This window comes from Doryrhamphus excisus, chromosome 20, assembly GCF_030265055.1.
Source record: "Doryrhamphus excisus isolate RoL2022-K1 chromosome 20, RoL_Dexc_1.0, whole genome shotgun sequence".
In the NCBI taxonomy this organism is placed as follows: Eukaryota; Metazoa; Chordata; class Actinopteri; order Syngnathiformes; family Syngnathidae; genus Doryrhamphus; species Doryrhamphus excisus.
This window is the reverse complement of record NC_080485.1, coordinates 950,105-976,911: the sequence shown is the minus strand read 5'-3', so window position 1 is coordinate 976,911 and position 26,807 is coordinate 950,105. Positions and strand designations below refer to the sequence as shown.

The following is a 26,807-nucleotide window of genomic DNA, read 5'->3' as shown; positions in this document are numbered from 1 at the left end:
GAGTAAACAGCACGGAACGCTAGCAGTGAAAACGACAGGAGGTGGGCGGGGCTTTCTTGGACCAGTGTGCCACATCGAAGTCCTCAGGTACTTGGTCCCAAGGAGTCACTGGTCCGGGTATCACAGACTTGGACCTTCATCCTGGGATATCTGAAGGCACCAGCATTTGAATCCAATTCATACTGCTCAGTGAATTCATCACGGGGATGGAATGTTCTCAACTCCTTTTTCCATGCCATTGCCGTATAAAGCGGGATAATGATTCCTGGAGTTGTCGTTGCGGAGGACTGCTCGGCTGTGGCTTAACGTCACATTGTCTGCTACTTCCTTAGACCGCAAACTAGTTGAGACCGAACCTCCGTCGCTCCAAGACACGACTAATCAATGCCACAGTCAGCCTCTTACCAATCAATTGATTAGTCCCTCATGTCCCTTTCTTCTATCAAGCGGAATCAAAGGCAGCACATCGTTTGGACTCCAATCTCGCTTCTCTTAAACACGTTCACCAAAGGAACATGCAGAAGACTCGTCAATCAGAGCAGCAGACTATGATTCATCTGCGAGATGCTGGAGCGTACCGCTAGACTCCGCTGCTGTATTATTTACAACGTCAGCTCCCGTCTACGCCACAGGGGTCCAAAGTGCGGCGCACGGCACCTTCTAAATATTTCATTAACAAGAAAACCAACAAAAAGAACAGGGAAAAATCAGCAGGCATTTTAAATGAATGACAGTAGGAGAAAATGTTGTCATTTCATCAGAAATATATATAAAAATATATTTAAAAAATACGAAAAATAATGTTTTTGAAGTTGAACTATTCAAGAAAAAGACCTCATTATTTAGATGTTGTAATATGATGAGAAACAACGTATAAAGTTTAAATATTTGGTAAATTAGGCTGTGGAAAAAGTGTTACAAGAATAAATAAAAACATGGGAATAGGAAAGGAGCCATAACCAACATTCCCGAGCAGAAAGTGGAAAAAACACGGAGCTTCAAAAGAGCAAAATCTAAATTATTATAGTAGCAGGGTTGAAATATTACAAACATATATATTATATTATGATACTATATTATATGAGAAATCAAATAAAGTTGTAATTTTGGCAGAAAAGTTTTATAATATGGGCGGCACGGTGGTCTAGGGGTTAGCGCACAGACCTCACAGCTAGGAGACCAGGGTTCAATCCCACCCTCGGGCATCTCTGTGTGGAGTTTGCATGTTCTCCCCGTGCATGCGTGGGTTTTCTCCGGGTACTCCGGTTTCCTCCCACATTCCAAAAACATGCTAGGTTAATTGGCCACTCCAAATTGTCCATAGGTATGAATGTGAGTGTGAATGGTTGTTTGTCTATATGTGCCCTGTGATTGGCTGGCGACCAGTCTAGGGTGTACCCCGCCTTACGCCCGAAGACAGCTGGGATAGGCTCCAGCACCCCCCGCGACCCTTGTGAGGAAAAGCGGTAGAGAATGAATGAATGAATGAGTTTATAATATGGAGATTTAGTAAACATTATAAATATTATTAAAGAAGAAAACGTAACATTTGGAACATTTTGATAATGGGGAAAAAGGTCTAATAATATGATTGTAATAATATGCTTGCTATGCTAACATGCTAACAAAGTCGAGATGCAGTTTTTAGAATAGAAGTCGAAGTAGTTAGCGTATCTTTCCAAACTATCCACATGGCACCGTGGCATCCTGTCGTTTCCCAGCATGTGGTCCTGGCTGGACACGCCTGGTTAGCGAGTGGCTCAAAGACGCTAACTGCTTGATTATTTATAAGATGAAGTCGTGTCTACAATGTGAGGCAAATTATTTGTTTTGGCGCAAAACGTCGAAAGCAAATCCTGCTGTCTTCTCTCATGGGAGTGGATGGGGCAAGTGGAAGTGACGCCTTTGGCCGCCATTGTCCTGAAGTCCTATCGGTGTAGCACCTTCTCTCCTTCTGTGCGGAGCCATCAGCCAGCCTCGCCTCTCAACACGCTGACATTTAAACGCCTCGTCCTGTTCAGGCGTCTTGCCTCGGGGAACGGGTTCACACACACAACTGATGAAGTGCATCACAGACGGGTAAATCTTCCCGGGTGGAGATGGAGCTTTTAATCTGGCGTCCCCGGTGACATTCCCACGCTGCTACGCTGCTGGCGGCGCTTTAAATCACCCGGCAGCCATCGGTATGGCCGAGGAGCCGAGGAGCCGGGAGCTGCACACTGCGCTCGCATCGTTACGCCATCGGATCGGAGCGATTCTTTCCCAATCTGACTGCCTTGAGACCGTGACAGGCCGTCGTTGACATGGTAACACCAGCGTCTCGGGAAGCACGCACTGCAGTATATTAGAAAAGTGAGGTCATATCGGGGATATTAGGGATAATACTATCAAAAACTTGGATGTACTTTGCAGTAGCACATGCGGCTTGCAGGTGTGAGCACCTCTTATCTGGCACTGCCTTAATCCTCTTGGATATGTTCAAATACAGTATTTCTATCACCAGAAACTAGGACACTGAGTCGGGGAATGAGATACTCAAAGATGCCTTATTACTGCAATACATGGAACTGTCAACTGTACTATGTGATGTACGTCCACTATCCTTATGTTTCTGTTTTTCCTGCATTGTAAAGGTATACAAACAGATAAAAAGAGGTAGCTAATTAAGGCAGTGTTTGGGAACCGTTTGGGGAAAATGTGAGTGGTGAGCTACTATATACTGTATGTACTACTATATGTACTACTGCACATTCAGAGAGCCGTTCTCCCCCACCCCAGTGAACCAATTAATGGACCCCCCAGTAGTCAAGGAAGGAATGTAGCCTCATCGGTGTTCTCGTCTTGGTCTTCTATCCCTCTTTGAAGGCGGAGTAAGACCAGTCGCCGCTTCCATGCTTCCATACTCCATAAACGCCGCCATCACCAGGATTTAGAGGTCAGGGATGTAAATTTGCTTTCCCCTCTTTTGGCTTTGTACTGACACGCCCCCCCCCCCCCTCCCCCCGCCTCACTTAAGCAGACCATAAAACAAGTGAGTCGTGCACAGCGCTATATTTCTGTGTGTGTGTTAGCATTACGCCACGCTAGTTTAAAAAGGCTGTGAAGAAGGAGGATTTGTTTATTCCACCGAGAAGGTCTGGCAGCTCATGAAGGATCTTTGCAACGCTAATGCAGTCAAGTCAAGATTCTAATTAGGCCTGCACGATAATTATATGAGGCCAGATTACCGGCGCTGTGCAGGTGAGCGAATCAAGCGCTCCTCATTTCTCCTGCCTGTGATGTTGACGGCTTGTCTTAACTTCTCCTGAGCTCACTTGTAAGAAAACATTCCCTTTCCGAGAGAGACATTTCCAGTTGTACCAAATGTTCCCGGATGACAAACCTTATCTGCCACCTAAAATGGCTGCACTGAAAAGAAAAAAAAAAAAAAAAAAATCCGGAGACCTCCATGGCATCACCCCAGCTGCTGGGAGCATGCGGCCGAATACAGTGCACCTTGCTGGGCCATGCCAGGCGGCTCTCCACTCTAGTCTCTGGTTCTCCTGATTGGGGTGATGTGGTAGTGGTAATGTCAGTATAAAAATACACATTTCTTCCAGTACTTCTTACCTCCAGATACACAAAAATATATTGTTCCTTTCTATTTCTAATTTTTATCTTCGAGACATCGATCGTTTTCTGTAAGCATTTGAATAATCTAGTTGCAAGTGCAGCCATCTTTCTGTGTTGAGGCTTTTTCACCCGCCCTCATCCAGCCTCACCATGGCAACATGTGTCACCTCGCCTCATGTGCCGGGGAACTTAATCTATTCATCCGAAGCAAGCGAGTGTTGTTGGCTGAGCACATCACTTGATCGGAATGGAAGGCAGAGCGAGAGAGCGAGAGAGAGCGAGAGAGAGAGAGAGGCGGGTTGGGGGTGCGGGGACCCTGAAGGTAGAGGAGAGAGGCGAGTCCTCTCCTCCTCCTGACCTATTTAGATCACCACAACACGCCTGGCCTAGCGCCGCCCGGGGTCCTCCGAGGCGACATTTCTCTCACCTCCAGTGTCTCGCCGTAGAAGCGGCGTTACCGACGCCGTCGCCACATCTAATGGCCGCTAATGGCGTCTGTCACAGCCACCGTTCAACTCCCGTTAATATTCCACATCATGCTGTATCCGAGCTTTATTGACGAGGACGTCGTGTTTGCAGATGATCGATCGCACTCGACGGCGCTAATGACTTGATGATTGAACCTACCTTGGACCTCCCACCACCCCAAAAGCCGCCCGTATCCGACGTGCCATCTAATTGCTAATAAGCGCTTTGATCTTGGTGTGCTCGTTCTGTGCTTGGTGTTAAATCTGGAGCTTAATCTCCCCCCCCCCCCCCCCCCGACTTTTTGATGAAGTTTTACAATGAAAGTCATCCGCACACCCGATTTCAGATCAACATTTGCAACAATAACGACCCCCTTTTAACCTAACATGACTCGCGCTTCCAATAATTCCTGCAGTAATATTCCCGTTCTCTCTTTAATTACCATCTTACACTCCTGGGTCTGACTAGTCCACGAGGTTCTCACACAGTTGATGACATCACACACTCGGACAGAGCTGTGAAAGCAGGGGTGTCCAAAGTGTGGCTCCTTTGTTATTGGTCCTCACTTACTTTATTGGAGCATACTCTCTTTTTCACAGATTTCATTGGAAAGGTTGTAGGTGATAATAAATATTTATGACATATAAGTCGCACACGCGTGTCAACAAATGTTTGTGTACAGTCGATTGTTGCGACATCACACTTTCAACATGGCTGCCTCGCTCTGTTGTGTTTTTTTTCAAGAGTTAATGAACTTAATAGCATTTATTCAGTGGAATTGCACAGGTCATAGGTCACAGTTTGAAACCTGTTTTAGGATTTACGGTGAAGGGAAAAAGCGGCGTCATCCATCGTAGCCGTCGGCTGTTTGACGACCGTCTTCCTGTCAGGATTACTGGAATTTAGAATTCGTCTGATTGCCGAGTTTCAGGCTTTTGGCTGTCACGGGCCTCGGTGATGCCGTGCTGGATTTTGGTAAAAAAAAGGACTCATAAAGCCCGTCTTTCATGGCTTACGTCTGTTAACTGGAGACCTGCTCAGACAGATAGCGGGTTCAGGAAGTCACACGTCGAAAACCATGCAAATGACTTTTCAGGATTTATTTTTGCATCGCCGAGACTACTTCACAGCTCGTAGACGGATGGGAAATCAAACCTGTGCTGGGAACACAAGGGATGGTCAGAGGAGACCAAAAGGAGACCTTTCCGTCCGTGCTCTTCCTCTTCGTCTTCTCCGTTTGCCCCTTTCCACTTCCTCTTCCCCTTCCCTGGACGGAGCGGCTGGCTCTCACAGAGCTCACACTTAATTAGGCCGGGCCTTGTCACAAGGCTGGAGCCCGAGCGCCGCCAAAGCCGGTGGGGGGGCGAGGACAGGGATGGCGATAGGGAACAGTTGGCATCAATCTGTTGCCGCCTCCCAAAGCCGCTTCACAGGAACTCTTGTCATGTGTCAGGGTAAATATAGCCCGCACCGGGCTTTTATTCTTCTCCTCCGTCCTGGACTTTATTCATGTTGCCGCCGCTTTTCATTTGGACCCTTCAAAGGGTGGCGGCGCCACGGACCGCTTCTTGTTCGGGCCCATTTAGAGGAGCCTGGCACGAACCAGCAGGCTTGTTTTCCTTTTGTCATCCACTGGCAGCGTCTCACGAGATGCCGTTTTCACGCGCTGGAGAATATTGGCGTCTTTTATTGGCGCTTGGTGCCAGCAGCTCATACGGTGGTTTGTACAGATGAATAAACACGCTAAGCCTAGTGTTGACTTTTCCTCACTGAAAAAACAGAAGACGATGTGTAGCATTACCGAGTGTGCTAGCTAGCGGTGTGGAGTGGCGAGGTGTCGCTACGTGCTACATGTGTGCTAGCGTGTCTTTGGAGGAACAACCTACAGGGGGCGCCACTAATGCCCGACTTGTCATGCCATAAAACCATTCATTCATTCATTCATTCATTTTCATTTTCATTCATTCAGCCTATCCCAGCTGTCTTCGGGCGTAAGGCGGGGTACACCCTAGACTGGTCGCCAGCCAATCACAGGGCACATATAGACAAACAACCATTCACACTCACATTCATACCTATGGACAATTTGGAGTCGTTTTTTTGGAATGTGGAAACCGGAGTACCCGGAGAAAACCCACGCATGCACGGGGAGAACATGCAAACTCCACACAGAGATGCCCGAGGGTGGGATTGAACCCTTGTCTCCTAGCTGTGAGGTCTGCGCGCTAACCCCTAGACCACCGTGCCGCCCGCGCCATAAAACCAGTTGAATTTTAATTATCTTTTGCATGAGAAAGAATAGACATAACATGCTAAATTGCTAACATTAAATACGCTAAGACATTTGTAGCACTGAACCGTGGTGTTTAAAGAAGCTAACCAGCGTTAGCACAGTGAAGCAGAGAGGGAAATGAACATTTGTATTGTAGAAATGTCAGCCATGTTGTCACCCAGCTCTACAAAGCCCTGCTTAGCTGGAAGGTAGATGTTGCCCTTTGGAGCAGGAACGCCGCAGCTCAACATATCTGCACGGCAAACCTGCCATCTTGAGGATCTGTAGGGCCAATCCAGATGAAACGTGCTCTTCTCTCCTTCGCGGCCGCACGTGTGCTTGACATCACGGTAACATGCAGAGTGTCTACACCTCATCGCCAGGCGGGGTGCACGCCGAGGGGAGAGGCGGGTTCAGATGCCAGCATCATGTGGAGCCGCCGAGGAGGAGCGGCGCTCCGGTCAATGTGTGGTGAAGCCGCACGTGCAATCAGGCTGAGCTACGGGAACACGTGCTGCGCTGACATTTTCACATCTGAATGTTGCTTTCTGTGTTTGCCAGGTTCCACATACAGCGTCCTTTCCACCATGCCGTCCGACTCCGAGAGCAGTAGCTCCCTCAGTAGCGTCGGTATGTATGACAATGCCGGGGGGGGTCATATCACCATACGTTAAATCATATCACCTGAAAAGCTCAGCATTTATGGCCCCATAAATTCACAAATGTTTGCTCCAAAAATGTTTTTCCTCAGAAAATAGGCACATATCGTTAACCAAAAGTGGGTAATATTGAATAAATCAGTGGTACTGCAGGTCAAATGTCCCTCCACCCACATTTGACATGTTGAGTCATCCCTCCTTTATGGCTTTTATTTCCACAATGTAGATTGCTTATTTACAAATTGAATATTTTTGAGCATAGAAAACCTGTTTACCACCTTTTTAATATGCTTTTTAACATTAGAGCCCTTAGACATGAAATAACACCCCTATAGTCACTGTTATTACCCAACATAGTAGACATGTGAGGCAACAAGACATCAACAGTCGATTGCCTGGATGATATAGCATTACTGACCCCTAGTGACCACTTTAGAATACTACATATCATTATGTTGTCTGTTATGTTGTTGATTTTTTGAGTATGTATTTTTAAAAATTAATATATTCAAACAAATGTGAGAGTGAACCTACAAAAGTGCAACGTCATTACTGATGATGGTGTTTCATCGATTACTTTGTCGGTCTTTGAACGCACCGCAGTTATGCAGTAACGCCCCAAAGTGAGCTTGGCTACGTTAGCTTCCCGTTGTTAGCTTCCACAATCCACTCCGCTTCCAACGTGCGGCTAGGCGAGCACAAGTTAGTGTACGGTGCTACGGAGCAGTGTGGATGATGTAGACTGGTGTAGGCTCCAGCCTGGTGGCCAACCAAACCACCTGACGTCAGCATTCATTCATGTATTTTAAACACGTGTGAGGAACATCTAGGGCTTCTACCTGGGTTGCGATTGAACAATGGCAATTGAAGAGAGAAGGGGGTGGGTCACTTGCGTTTGTCAATCACCCACTGAGAGCTACAACGATATCATACGTCAGTGTTTCGTATCATGTGATACAGTTGATGCCCAGATGTTAGCGTTCCTCTTTCTTCAAGCTCGTTTGCCCCATCTTTGCCATGTTTGACCAAGGTCCAAGTGACTCAGCTGTGTTACATAAACCTCCACAAGGGCCAACACGTTGAGTCAAAGATGAACGTGATCCTCACACTTCCTGCCCCCGAGTCCAAGTCCGAAGTCTGTTTATTTGTCTTTTTGGCTTCCATTCCAGAAGCGTACAGTGGGCCTTATCCCAAAAGCAAAGTATCCTGATGATAAATCCTCCCTTTGAAGGCTCGCACGATGTTTAGTCTGTGACGGGATCTTTTCATACGTACATAAATCCTGGATCAATGCCGTCAAGGAAGTATGTCAGGATGGGAGTTAAGCAAACAGTATTTGGACTGGAATGTTCTCCTCAAAGCACAGCGGCATCACATCCGGCCGCGTAGATCCCGCTTCACCCTGCCACGGATTATCCATCCATCAGGCATCTTGGAATTGCAAGATGCATCGGCCCCGCCCTGGAGGATTATGTAGGAATTACATGGCAGGATAGTCCGTTGATTACAAAGACACCGGACGATGACGACGATGATGATGATGCAATGCAGTTCTACACGACTGCAAACCACAATCATTATTATATAATTAATTAATAATAATAATAATTATTATTATTATTATTACCTATCTGACTATTCCTGTGTAATTATTATAGTAATAACAATTATTATAATTATTGTGGAAAAAGGTCAATAATTATTATTATTATAATAATTGTAGAAAAAGGTCAATAATTCACATGTATAGTCAGCTGGGATAGGCTCCAGCACCCCCGCGACTCTCGTGAGGAAAAGTGGTAGAAAATGAATTATTATATAATAATAATTATTGTAGAAAAAGGTCAATAATTCACATGAATAGTCGCCTGGGATAGGCTCCAGCACACGCCCCAGCCTTAAGAAGATGGATGAATGAATGATATCTATTCTGCTGCTACTTCATTATTTATAAATGGAATATTATTGATATTATTATCATGGTTGAGTCAATATAAATATAGAACTGTACCATAATATTGCCCCCCCCTCCCCCCCCCGAGGGCCGCTTTAAAAAATGTTGAGTATAAATGTGTATACTGTGTGTGTGTACCCAGTAGCGCCACACAAGGGTGGGCAGGTGTACCTAATAAAGCGTCTTCTCGGGTGTCATTTGGGAGGGTTTAATGAATATCTCTGTCGCAGGTTCGCCCGTGAACGGCGAGGCGTCCTCCCCTCCCCCCGCCATCAACGACAACCGGCCCCCCGGCGACAACCTGGACACGGTGTTGTTTCAGCTCCGCCAGGTGACCAGGGAGAGGGACGAACTCCGCAAGCGTCTGGCCTTGGCATCGCCCGGCACCACCTTTGATGACTGCAGGTAGAAAGCCGCACTCGCCCGCTTCCTGCTGATTCGTCCTTCTCAGCGTGTTTTTATTTAAATGTGCAGACCGACTCCTGAAACGGATAACATTTAATTATCATCCAACGTCTTCTATGACAGGAATTTCAACACTTTGTGTCCTTGTACCAGAGTCCTTCTGAATGTCGATTCCTTGTCTCTCCTTGTCGTCTTTCAGGCCAAATTCCAAAGCCAGCCACGACTATGAGCGCTTAAAAAGCCAGTGCATGAGAGCCATGGCGGACCTGCAGTCTCTCCAGAACCAGCACACCAAGACCCTGAAGAGGTGCGAGGAGGCTGTCAAAGAGGCTGACTTCTACCAGTAAGTACCCTCATGCTGACTGGGCTCTTTCTGCTCTCTTGGCCCTTTTCACCGTCTGCCTGGACAAACGTTCCACCGGGCCGAGTCCTCACCCCGCATGCGTTGACCTTCCTCGGACGTGTGCTCTTCCCAGCATGCTGCACAGTCGCGTCCTGGGCGAGCAGATGCAGCTCAAGGAGGAGATGGAGACGCTGAGGAGGGACAACGCTCAACTGGTCCGAGAGCACAACCACCTGAAACAGAACTGCGAGGAGCTCAAACGTCTGCACGGTCAAGACCAGCAGGAGTTGGCGGACCTGCGACTGCAACAGCAGCAGGTAGAGTCCGCTCGCACGTTGCTACGCTACGGCTAAGTCAGGTATGCGCCACTCTGGACAACAAAGGGTGCTCTGACCCATATAGGACGCCGGGGATGGTGCAGTGCTGAAGTGCACGCTACAGCTGAGCTGGGGGGGGGGCATATAGAGCATTTCTGAGGGGGGAGAAGGGGCTCGGGCTTGGCCGAAGGCTACACCGACCCAGAGCGTGTTGCTACAAGACCAGGATGTGCTGTGTGGACAAGGTTAACTCGGCCCTCCGGGCATCCTGGCTCTCAGGAGTCCAGCAGGTGATATCGGCAAGATGTCCGTATTGGGACTCGCACAGGATGAACCATGCCAACTCAAGGACACGCATTGCTACTGCTTTTGTTGACTTTATTGTCAAGTAGCTGCAATGTGTAAATAAAGATCATCCTGCACACCGTAATATAAATAAATATCAAGATAAATAGATGCCTGCTCTTTAATGCCACCTGCTGTTAAGTCCAAGTACAGCACACATGGACTAGTCCATTCTAGTCTATACAGTCTTTATTATTTTACTATTTGAGAGGATTCAAAACCACTATATTTAACATGATTCCATGCAGGGTATCAAACAGGCTCCGTTTGTTGTTGTAGACTTGAATCTTGCATGCTAAAGTAAAGAAGCCAATTGCATCATCAAGTGCCGTTGTTCCAGTATTAAATGTCAGGGGTCCCCAACCAGTGGGCCGCGGGAACCTTTCAGCCACAACGATACAAGGAAGAAATAACTGCATTGGGTTTTATGTAAGTGGATATCAATTTTATAAATATAGGCCACTACTTTATTCCAAAAAATAAGAAACAGGTCAATCCCACATGTTGTTGACCTGTCCTTGAAGGCACCATGTAGCTTTGTCCCACGCTGCTACGATACTGTAGACTACTATACTGTATTCTTTGCCTTTGTCTTTGCTAAGTGGGAATGTGTAAAGGTAAGATTTCATCACCTTGAGTGCTGATGTGAAGATTTGTTCCATGAAAAGCGAAGTCCAGGCTGGTACTGGTGGATGGTGGCTCTGTATTCATTCAGTGCTTCTTCGGTTCACGTGGTTCCTGCCATAGTTTGACACAATGCATCATAAGATGTACATGTTATGCTAATAGCTAATAGCTAATTGCATCATCGATCAATATGGAATATCCTCCTATCCCACCTTGACCGTTTGATCTGCAGGTGATGCGAGAAAAGGGCTCCTCTGAGGTGCTGAACAAGCTGTACGACACGGCCATGGACAAGCTGGAGGGCGTGAAGAAGGAGTACGACGCCCTCAGCAAGCGCCACAGTGAAAAGGTGGCCACCCACAACACCGACCTGAGCCGCCTGGAGCAGGCCGAGGAGGAGAACCGGCGGCTGCAGAAGCAGATGGACGCGTTGCTGGTGCAGCGCGACTCGGCCATGCACTACCAGCAGCAGTACTCCACTTCGATGAGGAGGTGAACGCAGCCACACTAATCCTACGGTTCCATAACGGGCCCTTACCTCCATACCTTCATACCTTCACACAAACACCACCTGATGGGAAGCCCGCCAAGTGAAAGTGTCCTTGTACTTGGCGATGACAGCCGCTGTAAACACCGGCCCGCGTACAGAAAACAATCCATTTGGCACATCATCTTCTCAAATAACCTCAAGTGTGTCCTGCCAGGTTTGATTCCGTGCAGCAGGAGCTGAGCAAGTCCTCGGCCCAGAACAAGGAGCTCCAGCGCGAGATGGAGCGGCTGCAGTCGGAGGTGACGCGCTACAAGAACCTGCAGCTGAAGGCGTCCAAGGACTGCGACAAGTACAAGGAGGAGAGGGACTCGGTCTTCAACGAGTACCGCCTCATCATGAGCGAGCGGGACCAGGTGATCAAGGAGCTGGACAAGCTGCAGACGGAGCTGGAGGCGGCCGAGGCCCGACTGAAGAACACCTCCTCGGAGAGGGTGGTGGCCAGCGAGGAGCTGGAGGCGCTCAGACAGGTATGTCCCACCTGGGAGCGTTTGTTTGCGGTGAAAGCCTTGCTTTGCATGCTTCGCCGCATGGATGCCTAGTTTGACTTTGGAACAATGAAGACCTTCAGGTGGCTGCTCGACCTTGGAGTTGTTTACATTCGGAATCCTACAATGATTACTAGCCAACTTTGATATGCAATGACATATTGTGTAATTATCTTGTCCTTACTCCCGTTTCCAGCTTATAACGTCTAGCAGGCGTTCACGGTCGGAATTGACGGAATTGATGATGTCATACCGATGAATCCCTTAACATCAAAAATAGCTCAGATAAGTCATTCATTTAAGAAAATGCTCCAATGAGGCGAGATTACCCGTACTGTGCGGGTGAGCGAGTCAAGCGCTCCTTTTTTCTCCTGCCTGTGATGTTAGCTCACTTGTAAACAAACATTGACAGACTTTCATTTTGTAATAATATGACTTTATTTACCCAACCTAATTAATTTTATTTAATTTTATTTAATTTTATTTAATTTTATTTAATTTTATTTAATTTTATTTAATTTTATTTAATTTTATTTAATTTTATTTAATTTCATTTAATTTCATTTAATTTCATTTTATCTTTGTTGTTTTCGTCATAGGCTACTTCAGCCATCTCTGTGTGGAGTTTGTATGTTCTCCCCGTGCATGCGTGGCTTTTTTCCGGGTACTCCGATTTCCCCCCCACATTCCAAATACATGCTAGGTTAATTGTCCATAGGTATGAATGTGGGTGGGAATGGTTGTTTGTCTATATGTGCCCGGGTGGACCCCGCCTCTCGCCCAAATACAGCTGGCATAGGCTCCAGCACCCCCACGACCTTTGTGAGGATAAGCGAAAGGATGTTTTCGTCATAACATTCCAAGTTTATCTTTTTTATGTTTTAAATAAAATGTCTAAAATCTAAAGTAGAAAACTCCCAAAAAGAATGACCTACCAACTGGGAGTGAAGGCTCCTCACCTGTCCTGCTCCGGTACTCGACTTCTGGAGACGTGTGCTTTTAGTTTAGTGTCGTTTTAGGCCAGATCCCGTCCTTTCACCACCGAACCCACCTACCAAAACTCACGTGTGGCGTTTTAGTCCCTTTAGTGGTCCTTTTGTTGGCTGCTACTGACTTAGCTGCTGTGGCTATCCAAAGCTGTCGTTATGATGAAAGAAGCAATCAGTGCAGGGTTTTTTACCAGCTGGTGAAATGGAGGCCATGAATCCCCAAGACGCTGCATAAAAATAGTTGCGTTCTTCCTCCCCTTTTGAAGCCCGCCTGGCTCAGCCTGTGAATGACTCACAGTTAGGTTTCACCGTTGCAGGAGTTGAACTCGTCCCTGGTGGACCGCGACAGGGCCATCTGCGAGAGGAACGAGCTCCTGGAGAAGTACTGCCACGAGGTGAAGGACAAAGCCGAGGCCCAGAAGGAGCTGAGCCAGGCCTGCAAGGACATCGAGATGGTGCGAGAGGAGCGGGACGTGGCCCGCAAGGAGCGGACGGAGGCCATCATTCAAAGGGATCAGCTCCTGCGGGAGTACTACCAGGCACGGCAGGTGAGACTCCGCTACCACGTCTTCAGGAGGAGACATTAGTGGTCCCAGCCGGGATTGCAAGCGGTCACCTGACTCCGCGTCATATGACATTTGCCGCCATATGTGACCTCATCATGCTTTCATGCAGAAACAAGACTCGGCCACGCTGGACATGGAGCGTGCCAACAAGGAGATCGAGATGCTGAGGAAGCAGTATGAGGCCATGTCCCAGGAGCTGAAGGAAGCCACGCAGGAGACCGAGGTGGCCAAATGTCGCCGGGACTGGGCCTTCCAAGAGCGGGACAAAATCGTGGCGGAGAGGGAGAGCATCAGGTGCGATGATCTCCCTGCCGGGTGACGCACGGAAGCCTCTGACCCTGCTCTCCATCCCCAGGACGCTGTGCGATAACCTCCGTCGGGAGCGGGACCGAGCGGTCAGCGACCTCGCCGACGCCCTGCGGAATCTGGACGACACGAGGAAACAGAAGAACGACTCTTTACGAGAGCTGAAGGAGATGAAGTAAGTTGGGTAGTAGTAGATGCGGAGGGAAGCTAATAAGATCCAACACAGAACAATATTGACCCCCCCACTTGCTGTACCCTGCATGTGTCAGAGTGGAAGTTCTAATATTGCACCTTCAGGGACACCATGGAGTTCCCTCATTTCATGTGTCCCTTGCTCACTGTGTTTTTATATTGCGTGTAAAAGCTCCCTCTGCTGGCTGATGATGTGTATGGCAGCCTAGAACGTCATACACATACTACCATAGTGCATAGGGCATACTTATATTCTTATATACAGGGGCGTCACTAGGTTCTGAGGACGGGGGGGCTTAGCCCCCTGGAGATGAATGTAGTAGACATTCAAAAAAATTAAAAAATCCCCAAAACAAACAAAGAACCGGGATATAACTTTCCCACTTTTGGACAGATTTAGTAGAGATACTCAATAGTTTTAGGCCACCATTAAATGTACACAAGTACACACAATCTATACTGCAAAACTGCTGCTCAAGCTCTGCAACCATTCTGTTCAGTGGACAGTCATCAATGATATAATAATCATTATTATATGATTAATTAGCCTATTATTATTGCTATCATTATTCTTCTTCTGATTATTACTACAACTACTACTACTAGTAGTAGTAGTAGGCTAGTATTCGCCTGCTTATTGGCTTGCTTATTGATGAAATTTATCTGAAATATGAAATTTGTCAGATTTTTTTGTAAAAAAATCAATGAAAAAAAATATCAAATTATTTATTTAGGGGGGGCTGAAACCCCTCTAAAATAGGCCTAATAACGCCACTGCAACATATACAAACTAAACACAATAAATGTTAACTTAAATATTAGATAATAATTAAATATAATTATTTTGATACACATGATATACACTATTTATTAAATATGCAAAAATGATATAAAATACAGACAGTATATGCACATTTATGGACAGTTATTTGGTATTATTTATAGCAATTTATATTGCAATTAATAATTATTTATAATGAATTAACATAAAGAATATTGAGTGTTGTAATGAATGAATATTGAGTGCACCCCAGCATTGCCAATATCGCCTAATGGGCCAGCCGGCTCTGTTTGTATCTGATGCTATTATTATTATTATTATTATTATTATTAAGTGGTTATTATTCTGAACTATTTCATAGGGAGAAAATGGAGGGCCAGCTGGAGAAGGAGGCCCGCTTCTGTCAGCTTATGGCCCACAGCTCCCACGACTCGGCCATCGACACGGACTCCCTGGAGTGGGAGACGGAGGTGGTGGAGTTTGAGAAAGATCGGGTAAGAGCAGCTCAGGTTGCGTTCAGGGAGCGTTTGATTTCCCCTCATCAACCCGCGTTCTGCTCCCAGGACGACATGGACTTGAAGGCGCTCGGGTTCGACATCGCCGAGGGGGTGAACGACCCGTATCTGCCGGGAGATTGTGGGATATTTGTGACGCGGGTGGACAAAGGAAGTATTGCTGATGGCAGGCTAAGGTGAGAGCGCCGCGCTCGTCGCATGGCACGCCGTCTGGTGGAGACTTCCTGTTGACATCGCTGCCTTGGCGCCGCCAGGGTGAACGATTGGTTGCTGAAGATAAACGACATGGACCTGACCAACAAGGACAGGAAGCAGGTGATGAAGGCGGTCCTTAACGTTGGCGGCTTGATCAACATGGTGGTGCGGAGGAGGAAGTCTCTGGGCGGACGGCTGGTCACCCCCGTTCATATCAACCTCATGGGGCATAAAGGTGCGTTCCGGCCGTACACGTTCTTCCACTTGGCGGGGGCTACGTCACGCCTTTGTTAGTCGCTGTATGTGCAGCCGTTGGGCCGATCCGAGTATGATACCATTACATGGTAATTGATATCTTTGCAGGCAGCTTCACCAATACGTATCGTTTTCACTCTTTTGGGGGTGACGACATGAAAAAAACATCTTCTCATTGGTCGTCGACAAACGTCATTTTGGGATGATGTCAGTTGATATCAGTATGGGTATTGTCATCCTGGACGATATCTAATATCAAGCCTTTCTGAGTTTGACAGTTGAGCTGCGATATCAGTATTGTTGATGAAGTGCTGGATGATAAGTGATATCAGTGAGAAGGATGATATCAAGCATCTCTCATTACAGTTTGACAGTTGAGCTGCTGCTGATATTGCTATTGTTTGATATCGGTAATGAAACGCTGGGTGATATCGGTAAGAAAGCGAGTATCGAGCATCTCTCAGTTTCTCTCAGCATCTCTATTGGTTGGAAAAAAATGATGCTGCCGATATCATTATCGCTAATGAAGATTCAGATGATATCGATAAGGTTAGGGAAGCCAGTGTGTGGGAGTTGTGGGTGATATCAGTAATGCAGTATCGAAGGCACGATGCTGTGTTTGAGGTAACCCCTTTTTTGTCTGTGATGTGCCCCAGACAGCGGAATCGGCCTGGAGAACGGCGTGTTCGTCACCACGGTGGTCCAGGGCAGTCCGGCCGCCAGGGAGGGCTCGCTCACCGTGGGAGACAGACTGATCGCTGTGAGTCACGCACCCACTCACGTCCACAGACCAGGATGTCCGCCGCATCTCTCACACCTTCACCCTTTGAGACGTCTTAATCCCGGCTTGACTCCATCCCAATCCACACACGCTCGGCACTCAGATAAAATGGGATTGGCTTGGATATGGAAAGTAGAGACGGAGGCGAGGATCCTTCCTCGGATGCAGAGGAAGGTGAAGGGATGTTGTTTATTGACACATGCCTGTCCAACATGGCGACATGGCACGGCGTCTCCCAGCTTCTGGTTGAGATGATGGTTACCATGCTGATGCTGATGGTGGAGTTCATCTTGAACATGAACGCGATGATTACTTTCCTTTCCTTTACCTTCTCTTAACAAGCTGAAACATGAAAGGGAGTTTAAATGTCAAACCAAAAACCTTCCGCTTCACGATAAAAGCAGATGTCCTTCTCCATCTCCATTTCCTAATCCGAGCTATCATATCCGCTTTGATATTCCCTACCTGCGGTCCTCCATCCGACAATCCCTCTCAAGCGGATGCTATTGTGATGGAAATGTGGAGATGTCGGCCCCTCACACTGAAAAGTGCCGGCCTAGATTTCTCGATCTTCCCCCCGCACCGCAGCCGCCACGTCGCAGGCCACGGGCGCGGCCGTGTCACCCGTATTTATTGACGTGCATCCTCTAGAAACGCGCCTGACAGGGAAATCAGAAGAAACAACAAAGTGCGGCGCCGCCGTAATGAGGGAGGCCATGTCCTGATTCCTGTCGTCTGCCCCCCCCCCCCCCCCCCCCCCCCCCCCCCCAGATAAACGGCATCGCTCTAGATAACAAGTCTGTGACAGAGTGTGAGGCCCTGTTGAGGAACGGCAGGGACTCCCTCAGCCTGTCTCTCATGAAGGTAGGCCACCTTCTCTTGGCTTCCTCACCTCAGATCTTACAGCTTCCTTTTTAAATCTTTATTGCTCTCATAGAAATATTCATAATGGCATTAGAACTTCATTAGTAATATTACTGGAGAAAGTATTGGTTATGGTTGTTTTCTGGCCCCCAGTTCTTCCCTCACAGCTCATCCGGCCAGAACATCTTTGAGAGTCTGCGCGATCCCTCTGAGAAGTCCAACGGGCGAGTTCACCTGTCGGAAATCCACGCCCGGAATAGCCGCAACCTCAAACACAACAGCTCCACGCAGACGGACATCTTCTGCCCCGACGCAAGCGCCGTCTCCGGGGAGAGGAGGAAGCTCCGAGGGGAACCCGATGAGCTCTACGCCGACATGGGCAAGCCCTTCTCCATGGGTTTCCTTCACGCCACCAGCCTGCGGCCGGCGTCCGACTTGGGCGCCGGCCGCTACGGCCCCAGCGCCTTCCAAGAGTGCTGCCCCTACGCGAAGGCGCCTTCGTCCTTGCCGTTTGACCCCGTCTCCGCTCCGGAGTGCCTCACCGTGGAGGCCGGCCAGGACAGGAAGCACAGCGGAGGAACGTGGCCCAAGATGGTGGCGGCAGGCATGTCGGTGGCGCCAGACAACACCAGCCCGGTCACGGCGGCGGCGCAGCTCTCCATCTATAAATCACCCAAGCAGAGGAAGTCCATCTTCGACCCGGACACCTTCAAGCGCCCTGAAACGCCCTCCTCCAAGATGGAGTACATGGCGGCCAATCAGATGGCGGCAGCATCGCACTCTCCGCAGCCCTCAAAGACTGACTCCTCCTCCTCCACTCCCACCCCCACGCCCCCGACGCCGCCCACCCGCAGCGACTCCTTCAAGTTCAAACACAAACATCAAAGCAGCTCCGCCTCCGACTGCACCATCACGTCGGACGGCAAGGGCGACGCCGCCGTCTCTGCGGCGACGGGCGAGCGAGAGAGAGACCGGAACGGGAACCACTACTTCCTGGACGGTAAAGTCCTGACCTCCAGGAAGTCGTGCGACGAGGACATCGGGCGCACCAGAGGGGAGGAGCCGGAAGTGAAGAGGCCGCGCCCCAAGTCCGCCCCCGCCCTTCGCCGCAGGATGACGCCACAGACCATCACTCTTCCCGCCTTCCAGGTCAGTCCGCTAAGTGAATTAAAGTCTCACCCCCCCCCGCCTGAGATCAATACCCTCTTTCTTGAAGAGACATGATGCATTTTGGAAGTGTGCGCCCCCACAATGGGGACACATTTCACCCCCCCCCCCCCCACGGAGCCAAAGCTGCATTTTGGCCCACAATTTACGGCCCGTCATAGCCGTGCCAGAGGACTTCCTCTTGGGCCAACGTGTCCCAGTGATGGATGTTCCTGTGCTGACACCAAGTAGACAAGCCTGGAGCACAAAAGATCTCACACCCGGGGGGGTGGACGGTTGGGGCTGTTTTTAAAGTTGATGATGTTGTCCCCTTCCTAAAGAGAACGCCACCCTGTTCCTGTCATCCATCCCAGAGCTACTCCAACGACGAGCATTCGCCAGAACCCAGGGACATGCTACGCTCCTCCCCCAGTCGCTCCCACCGCCACAGCGTCGGCTTCGTCCCCACCGTCTACAACGGCACCCTGCCCCCCAGTGAGTCCCTGACACTTTACCCCCCCCCAAATGCTTTTTCCATGACACGCTTGTCTCTTCTGTCAGATTCAGCCCACCGGGGCTTGTCCCCCTGCCCCGCCGTGACGGCCGTGATGAGGAATCCCGTGTACACGGTACGCAGCCATCGTGTACACGCCAGCAACTGTCCGTCCGTCGCCTCCCAGATCTGTCACCAGCACGCCCCCACCAGGTGACATCCTCTTTGCACCGCCTTATGTCGTATTCGCGGCATTAACACAATCTTGTAGGGGCGGGGCACGAAATACTGGCCTTAACCATAGACTAGATTGGTGGGCTAGCTAGGTGACCTTTACGGAAGTACACAGTAAACATATATGACAACTTATTGCAGTATACTCATTTATTTTCTACCACGTTACACTATGTGTGGATACTAGCGGCCCCGCCTCCACCCACCCAGACAAAGAGACTGTAGGACTGACAAAAGGGCTCACTCTGTTCAGGCCCTTGTTCTATGGAATAAGAGTGGCCTCTTTTATATATTGATTAATTTATGGATATATTATCTTACCAAGGTCGAGTGCCCACACAATTTCTTTCTGAATGGCAAATCCTGTCTTGTCACATGACATCAGCGGCCCAATGGGAGACCCTGACTTGCTGACATTTACGGTCTCAGTTGGCTTCTTCTGATGATTCAATGATTCCCAAAGCAGGAAATGAAACGTACTTAGCATTGTCTTCATGTTCTGCCCATCAATGTCACTAACTATGAAATATCTTGCCTATTCATATCGTTGTATACGCACTGCATGCCTCCTTTCCAAAGGCCTCATTTCCCCCCTCTGACCCCACCGCCTTCCTTTTGTCAGCCCCCAGCATCAGGGTCGACTGAGCCTGGATCTCAGCCAGCAGAAGCGGGTCGGCGACTACGCCGAATCCTCATCGTCACGCAGCAGCCGGGCCTCACACGGTACAAACTCACTGCCCTCCGGCGCACGGCTCGGTCAGTCTGTCACGCAAGCGCACGTGCACACACACACACACACGCACACGGGAGTTGACACACGCCCATCCGCGGATGCTACGTGACGGGATTCACTCCTCTGTGGTTTCTGCTGCAGGTTCGTCTAATAATGTCCAGTACCGAGCCGAGAGGATCAAGATCCCTTCCACGCCTCGCTATCCTCGCTCCATGCTGGGCTCAGACCGAGGTAGAACCGTTCACTCATTCCAATTTGAACGACTCTCCATTCTCTTGTAAAGGATGTAAACGCTTGCAATGAGGAGGCTAACCAGCAGGGGGGGGGGTCACCATCCGATACGCCAGATTGGCTCTTTTAAGAAAAGTATGGTAACATAAGAAATACATGCTAACAAATACTATGCTAACATATTCCCAATTTACTAATTGAGCTACGGGTTTCTCTCTGTTCACGCCATTGTTCTATGTAATGAACGGTCTATGACAGGGGTGGGCAAACTACGGCCCGGGGGCCACATCCGGCCCGCTAAGTGTTTGAATACGGCCCGCCCGTTCTTTCCAAAGTATTAGCAATAATGTAATAATAATGGCTGCGCGCAGACCTCACAGCTAGGAGACCGGGGTTCAATTCCACCCTCGGCCATCTCTGTGTGGAGTTTGCATGTTCTCCGCGTGCACGCGTGGGTTTTCTCCGGGTTTCCTCCCACATTCCAAAAACATGCTAGGTTAATTAGCATGACTCCAAATTGTCCATAGGTATGAATGTGAGTGTGAATGGTTGTTTGTCTATATGTGCCCTGTGATTGGCTGGCCACCAGTCCAGGGTGTACCTCGCCTCTCGCCCGAAGACAGCTGGGATAGGCTCCAGCACCTCCACTAGGAAAAGCGGTAGAAAATGAATGAATAATAATTATAATAAATGTATTTGTAAATAAATGTATTTATAAATTTATAAATAAATTTATTTAATTTATTTAAATTTATATATATATATAGTCTGCCCCCCCCATCAATTTAGATCCAAAAAAGTCAAAAGCTTTGCCCACCCCTGTTCTATGAGGACAACAGAGTTCATGTTTGTTTATTCATCAATCACAGGCTCCCTCTCGCATTCCGAGTGCAGCAGCCCCAGCCTCATCACGCCGCCGCAGTCGCCGCTCAATCTGGAGACTTCCTCCTACGCCAGCAACCAATCACAGGGCTCCATTTCCACTTTACCTCGCATCTCGGTCAGCCCGGTGCCGATCGGGGAGCGCAGGAAAGACAGGTACGTGGAACAAGTCTTCTCCATGTCGAGGAGAACGAGCTGCGTGATGATGAACAGGAAGCCCCAAAGATGGTCAGAGAGCGGCGCCATCCCGCATCCGCCCCAATTAGGCACCCCTGCTGTTTTCCTGTGCTGTCTTTGTCTTCAATTGTGTGGTCCAACACTCACTGGGTGATGACGTGTGTCTCTACATGATGCGTGTCCTCCTCTCTCCCATCTGCCTCCGCCGCCCGTCCGCTTCCAGATCTCTTTACCGTAACCGATCCTTTCTAAGGATTCCTCTGGCTGCGAGGCCGAGGTTCTCCTCTCTCAGGAGCCTCAGGTTCGTGCTTTGGCAACGGCAGGCCACGCCCCCTCTGCCCCTCTCCTCTTCTACCACCCCGTCCTCCACGTGCTTCACTCCTGAGGAAAAAAATCCTTTGCATCGTACGGAATGCCAAAGTAGATTTTGTGACGTATACTAGACTGTAGCGGATGATCTAGTGGATCCATTTTAGATCATTAGTGGTCTGCATGCTGCAGTGGGAATGCCGCAAGAAGACCCCGCTCACCTCCGCAGGGTTCCAATATATACTCTTATATATTTGCTTATCACCTGTGCACTTGCCTCGGGGAGAGGGATGCCCCATCCCTCTCCGATTCCTGCATGTGATGTCCAGCGGTTGGAATGCATGTGTGTACTGGCTGGAAGCCCAGCAATAAGTATTATTAGTATTATAATAGTATTATTATTATGATTATTACTATTATTACTCAACCTGCAGCTTTTGGGCTCGGCCATGTTTGTACACCCCCGTCTCTGGCTGCTTTGTACACCATCCCTCTTCTCTGCCTTCATGGGACCGTGTGCCATGTCCCGTTTGCCATGAAGACGCACAAAGTTCATGTCAACCCTGCCTGATATCAAGGACCCGCACATGCACGCACACACACACACATGCACGCACGCACGCAGACGTGCACGTTAAGTCACAGAGTTGGTAAGAAAGTGGGAAACGTCACACTGGATGGATGATGGCATGTTTTTCACGTGTTAGATGAGCATACTGTATTTCCTACCAGTGGCCACATATATCTAATAGATGCTTAGTAAATGCTAGCCTTTTGGCTAATGAATGCACGGTACCCTCTGCAGTTGAGTAAACACCTTGGACCCGATTTGACAAAACCAAACTTAATTTATTTTTCTTATAAATATGGACGGCTGATGAGGAGAGAGCATCACAAGAGGGGGAGAAGTCACAGAAAGTATTATTATTATCTTCATTATTATTACTGCAAATTTTATTTTTATAGTCAGTTAAATTTAATATTGGATTATTGTAATTTTGCTCAAAAATACAAAGCAAAATACTGTAAAATAGCAAATTGGTAAAATATATAAATAGATAGATGCTAATAGAGGAAGCACATCATCACCCAGTGTGACTTCATCCATCCATCATCCATCCATCCATCCATCCATCATCCATCCATCCATTGAGAAGACGTTCTCTTTGCTTCCAGGCCTTACTTGGAGGAACCTCGCAACGTCATCGTGCAAAAAGGCGCCGAGCCTCTAGGCATCTCCATCGTAAGCGGCGAGAACGGCGGCATCTTTGTCTCCAAGGTGACCGGAGGCAGCATCGCCCACCAGGCAGGACTGGAGTACGGGGACCAGTTACTGGAGGTAGGAAGGGTCCTTCCAGGGTTGGTGGATTTGCCGGACTTTCTCCAGATTGAAACGTGGCTTCCTTTCTCAGTTCAACGGCATCAACTTGCGTAACGCCACGGAGCAGCAGGCTCGCCTCATCATTGGTCAGCAGTGTGACACCATCACCATCATGGCCCAGTACAACCCCCACATGTACCAGCTGGGAAACCACTCCCGCTCCAGGTAAGCACTTCCACCTGTCCTGGAGACGCCTGCATGTCGGCTTATAAAACTCTTCATATTTGGAATTTATATCATCACTTTATTCTCATAACAATAATTCAGATGATAACAAATTCTCATTAGAATACAACTTTTCTTTTTTCTATTTTCATTCCTGATTTTTCTATTTTTTCTATATTTTCTATTTTTATACACCTCAGGTGTTACGTAACACCATCGTAACGTAACGACTCGTTATCGTCTGCTTTTTAAAACGTTTTCCTCACCGGAGCAGCTCTCGTCTGGAGCCGGTCAGCACTCAGTCGACGCCGCAGGGGAGCGGCGCCGCCACCCCGGACAATCACTCCGCCATCGACACGCTCAGCGAACAGGACGAGGGCACCCTCACCCCGTCCTCCAAACAGACCACGCCCACCACCAGCCCCCGCAGCTACGTCAGGTAAGTCAAAGTCTGGAAAGGAGCCGACACCCCGTCGCCACGCAAACGCATTTCGACCCAGAATGCATTCTGACTGCAGTAAGAAGGCGGCGGAGCCTCGACTGGTGACGGTGCACAGGCCCGGCGTGGAGGTGGGGGTCACGCTCTGCGGAGGGAACCTGCGGGGGGTCTACATAGAAAGCCTGGATGAGGACAGTCCCGCCCGGGGGGCTGATGGCCTGCGTCCTGGCGACCTCATCTTGGAGGTAGGATGCTTTCTCCATTCCACATGTTGACCTCACTATGGGGGGGGGGGCATTTTTTACTCTCGTGCCAATTCTTGTCATCAAAACATCTTTCAATCAGCATCAGCATTCCCACATTAAATTGAAGCTGGATATATGAATATGAGAGACAGCGCCATCCGGTGGTGAGGCAGGAGCATGACAACCGACCCCGACTACTTGTCCCCATATTCAATGAAATTCAACACTGGCAGGTGGAATTGAACCTTGAATTAATTGTATTGTGATGATTGTGATGGTCTTCTATATTTAAAGGGGTCCTACTCTGCTGTTAGACTGTTGCATATGGTGTTAAACAATGCCAACTTCCTTATATGGGCATGCTAGGCTACAAGCTATAGGCCCGTCCTCCTCCCCGCTCTGCTGCACTGTTTTGTTGTGGAAGTGGGACCAATCACAATGGAGTGGGCGTGTCCAGAGTCATAAATTAGACCTATTGGAACTCCAAGGGAAGACAGCTGGAATAGGTGCAGATTGTGGAAGATCTAGAAAACCTTGGTGCGTGTTATGGTATGTAGCGGCTCTACAGGAGACCACAAGTCAATACAAAGGGCCCAAAATGGCAACCATGGGGCCCCTCTAACGCTCTGATCACACGATGCCGCCAGTCCCGTCATGGTTTGAAGGTGGGACTAGCTTGAAAGAGCTTTGAGATCATTCTGCTACCTTCCACCAATGTTCATTGAACTGATGGCGCCGTCTGCCTGCTCTCCTTCCGCCTGGGCGACGCCCGTGAATCCTAAATAACGAGCCGTTCCCGGCACGCTTGGCTCAAAGGCGGAGCCGCTGTAGGAAATTAGCATGCGGCTCCGTCACCTTTCTCCAATCCTCCCTCCTGTTTGCTCGCAGCCCCGATCAATACGCCGCCACTTTTAATTCAGCGGAAAGCGTACCGTATGCCGCCCACGTAGACGCCGCACATGATGTCTGGCGAAGTGCAAACACGCAGCACCGCCTTTGCTCTGCTGCTGCGTTGCATAGTAATAATAATAATAACAATAATAATGATAGTAATAATAACGATGATGATGCTGTGATTTCCTTGCAGTACAATGCGGTGACGATGAAGAATAAGACGGCGGAGGAAGTCTATGTAGAAATGTTGAAGCCGGCCGAGACGGTCACCTTGAAGGTGCAGCATCGAGCCGACGACTTCGACCTGATCAAAGACCTTCCAGGCGATGGATTTTATATCAGGTGTGGTATTTATTACACACACACACACACACACACCAAGTCTGTCTTGGATGAAGACCCCCCTTCCCTCCCTTCCCCAAAGCATCCTCCTCTGTGTTGCTATTTTTAGCAGCGCCCTCGGACACGCAGGAATCCTCATCTAACCAATTACGTCTCACATCCTCACAAATTTAGGTTACCTCGTCTTCCACTCGCCACACGCTTTTCCAGCTCATTACAGGAACGCCATGTGTTCCACCATGCCGGGAAAATACAGGAATGATCCTAAAATATTCCAAATACAGCATATACTCCATCATTCCGTGTAATGTTAAAAATATACATGACTACCTCATTGCTGATTCCTGGTAGAATATGGCCTACTAGTCCAAACTCAGGATGTGATGATGTCGTATTTTAATATTCTATAATATTCTATAATATATTTAATTTACATTAAATTTACATTTATTTAATGGGGTAAACAGTCACTATAGGGGTGTTAGTTCATGTATAGAGGGCTCTAATCATGTTAGAATGGTCGTAGACAGGTTTTCCATGCTTAACTACAAAATATTCAATTCATAAATAAGGATTATTCAATGCAATATTAACAAAATATTAATGAATAAATCGCAGCTCTTATGATTGGATATGGCCTTTGGTAAAAAAAAATATAATAAAAAGCACATTTAAAATATTTATTTGCCTAAATGAAGCCTTTTAATGCTAATATTAGCTACATGAAGTAAAATACACAAATCAGGCATCCAGAAGATGCATTCAAAGACGCTACGTTGTATTGTACCCTGGCCACTAGGTGGCAGGAAGTACTGTACAGAACAGGAAGTTCAAATAAAAGGACCCAACATAAAGGAACTGCTGTCTTGTTATATTGGCTAATAGGTGTGTGAAAGTGACTATAGGGATGTTATGTCATGTCTGTAGGGCTCTAATAATGTTGAGAAGGGTTGTCTATGCCGGCATCGTCGACACCGTACACAGACACAGAACTTCTACTTGGACTTCTTGTTATCTTGCCCCCCCCCCTCTAAACTGTCTTGTTTATATTGGCTAATAGGTGTGTGAAAGTGACTATAGGGGTGTTATGTCATGTCTGTAGGGCTCTAATAATGTTGAGAAGGATTGTCTATGCCGGCATCGTCGACACCGTACACAGACGAACTTCTACTTGGACTTCTTGTTATCTTGCCCCCCCCCCCTCTAAACTGTCTTGTTTATATTGGCTAATAGGAGTGTGAAAGTGACTATAGGGGTGTTATGTCATGTCTGTAGGGCTCTAATAATGTTGAGAAGGGTTGTCTATGCCGGCATCGTCGACACCGTACACAGACACAGAACTTCTACTTGGACTTCTTGTTATCTTGCCCCCCCCCCCCCCCCAAACTGTCCTCCCATGGCCTCCCCAGCCTTATGCCCCCTCACCAGCGGCCATCTGTCTGCCCCCAGAGCACTTTACGAGCGTGTGGGGGAGGCGGAGGGGGACCTGACGTTCAAGAAGGATGACATCCTGTACGTGGATGAGTCGCTACCAAAGGGCAGCTTCGGGACGTGGATGGCCTGGCAGCTGGACGAGAACGCGCAGAAGATCCAGAGGGGGCAGATCCCCAGCAAGTACATGTGCGTGCACAACGCCGACTTCATTTTATATCTAT

The 26,807-nt window shown here is 48.4% G+C and overlaps 1 protein-coding gene across 5 annotated transcripts in view; it reads left to right on the top strand.

Annotated features, from left to right (window-relative positions):
- The window catches only part of LOC131108011 (disks large homolog 5-like), a 38,653-nt gene that overhangs the window by 6,000 nt on the left and 5,846 nt on the right, over positions 1-26,807 (top strand). Inside the window, exons 2-28 of one of the 5 annotated variants that reach the window (XM_058058600.1) lie at positions 6,914-6,982; positions 9,196-9,370; positions 9,570-9,713; positions 9,847-10,030; positions 11,235-11,494; positions 11,707-12,019; positions 13,344-13,574; positions 13,702-13,886; positions 13,948-14,073; positions 15,233-15,365; positions 15,435-15,562; positions 15,641-15,816; positions 16,493-16,596; positions 17,389-17,481; positions 17,635-18,630; positions 19,002-19,122; positions 19,189-19,333; positions 19,977-20,110; positions 20,229-20,318; positions 21,188-21,356; positions 21,601-21,678; positions 22,863-23,025; positions 23,099-23,232; positions 23,507-23,671; positions 23,751-23,916; positions 25,004-25,152; positions 26,602-26,772. In XM_058058600.1, the coding sequence (XP_057914583.1) occupies positions 6,914-6,982; positions 9,196-9,370; positions 9,570-9,713; positions 9,847-10,030; positions 11,235-11,494; positions 11,707-12,019; positions 13,344-13,574; positions 13,702-13,886; positions 13,948-14,073; positions 15,233-15,365; positions 15,435-15,562; positions 15,641-15,816; positions 16,493-16,596; positions 17,389-17,481; positions 17,635-18,630; positions 19,002-19,122; positions 19,189-19,333; positions 19,977-20,110; positions 20,229-20,318; positions 21,188-21,356; positions 21,601-21,678; positions 22,863-23,025; positions 23,099-23,232; positions 23,507-23,671; positions 23,751-23,916; positions 25,004-25,152; positions 26,602-26,772 (5,002 nt within the window). Of the gene's footprint in view, positions 1-6,913; positions 6,983-9,195; positions 9,371-9,569; positions 9,714-9,846; positions 10,031-11,234; positions 11,495-11,706; positions 12,020-13,343; positions 13,575-13,701; positions 13,887-13,947; positions 14,074-15,232; positions 15,366-15,434; positions 15,563-15,640; positions 15,817-16,492; positions 16,597-17,388; positions 17,482-17,634; positions 18,631-18,968; positions 19,123-19,188; positions 19,334-19,976; positions 20,111-20,228; positions 20,319-21,187; positions 21,357-21,600; positions 21,679-22,862; positions 23,026-23,098; positions 23,233-23,506; positions 23,672-23,750; positions 23,917-25,003; positions 25,153-26,601; positions 26,773-26,807 lie in introns of all 5 variants that reach the window. The other 4 variants (XM_058058601.1, XM_058058599.1, XM_058058603.1 and 1 more) reach the window with 4 other exon arrangements.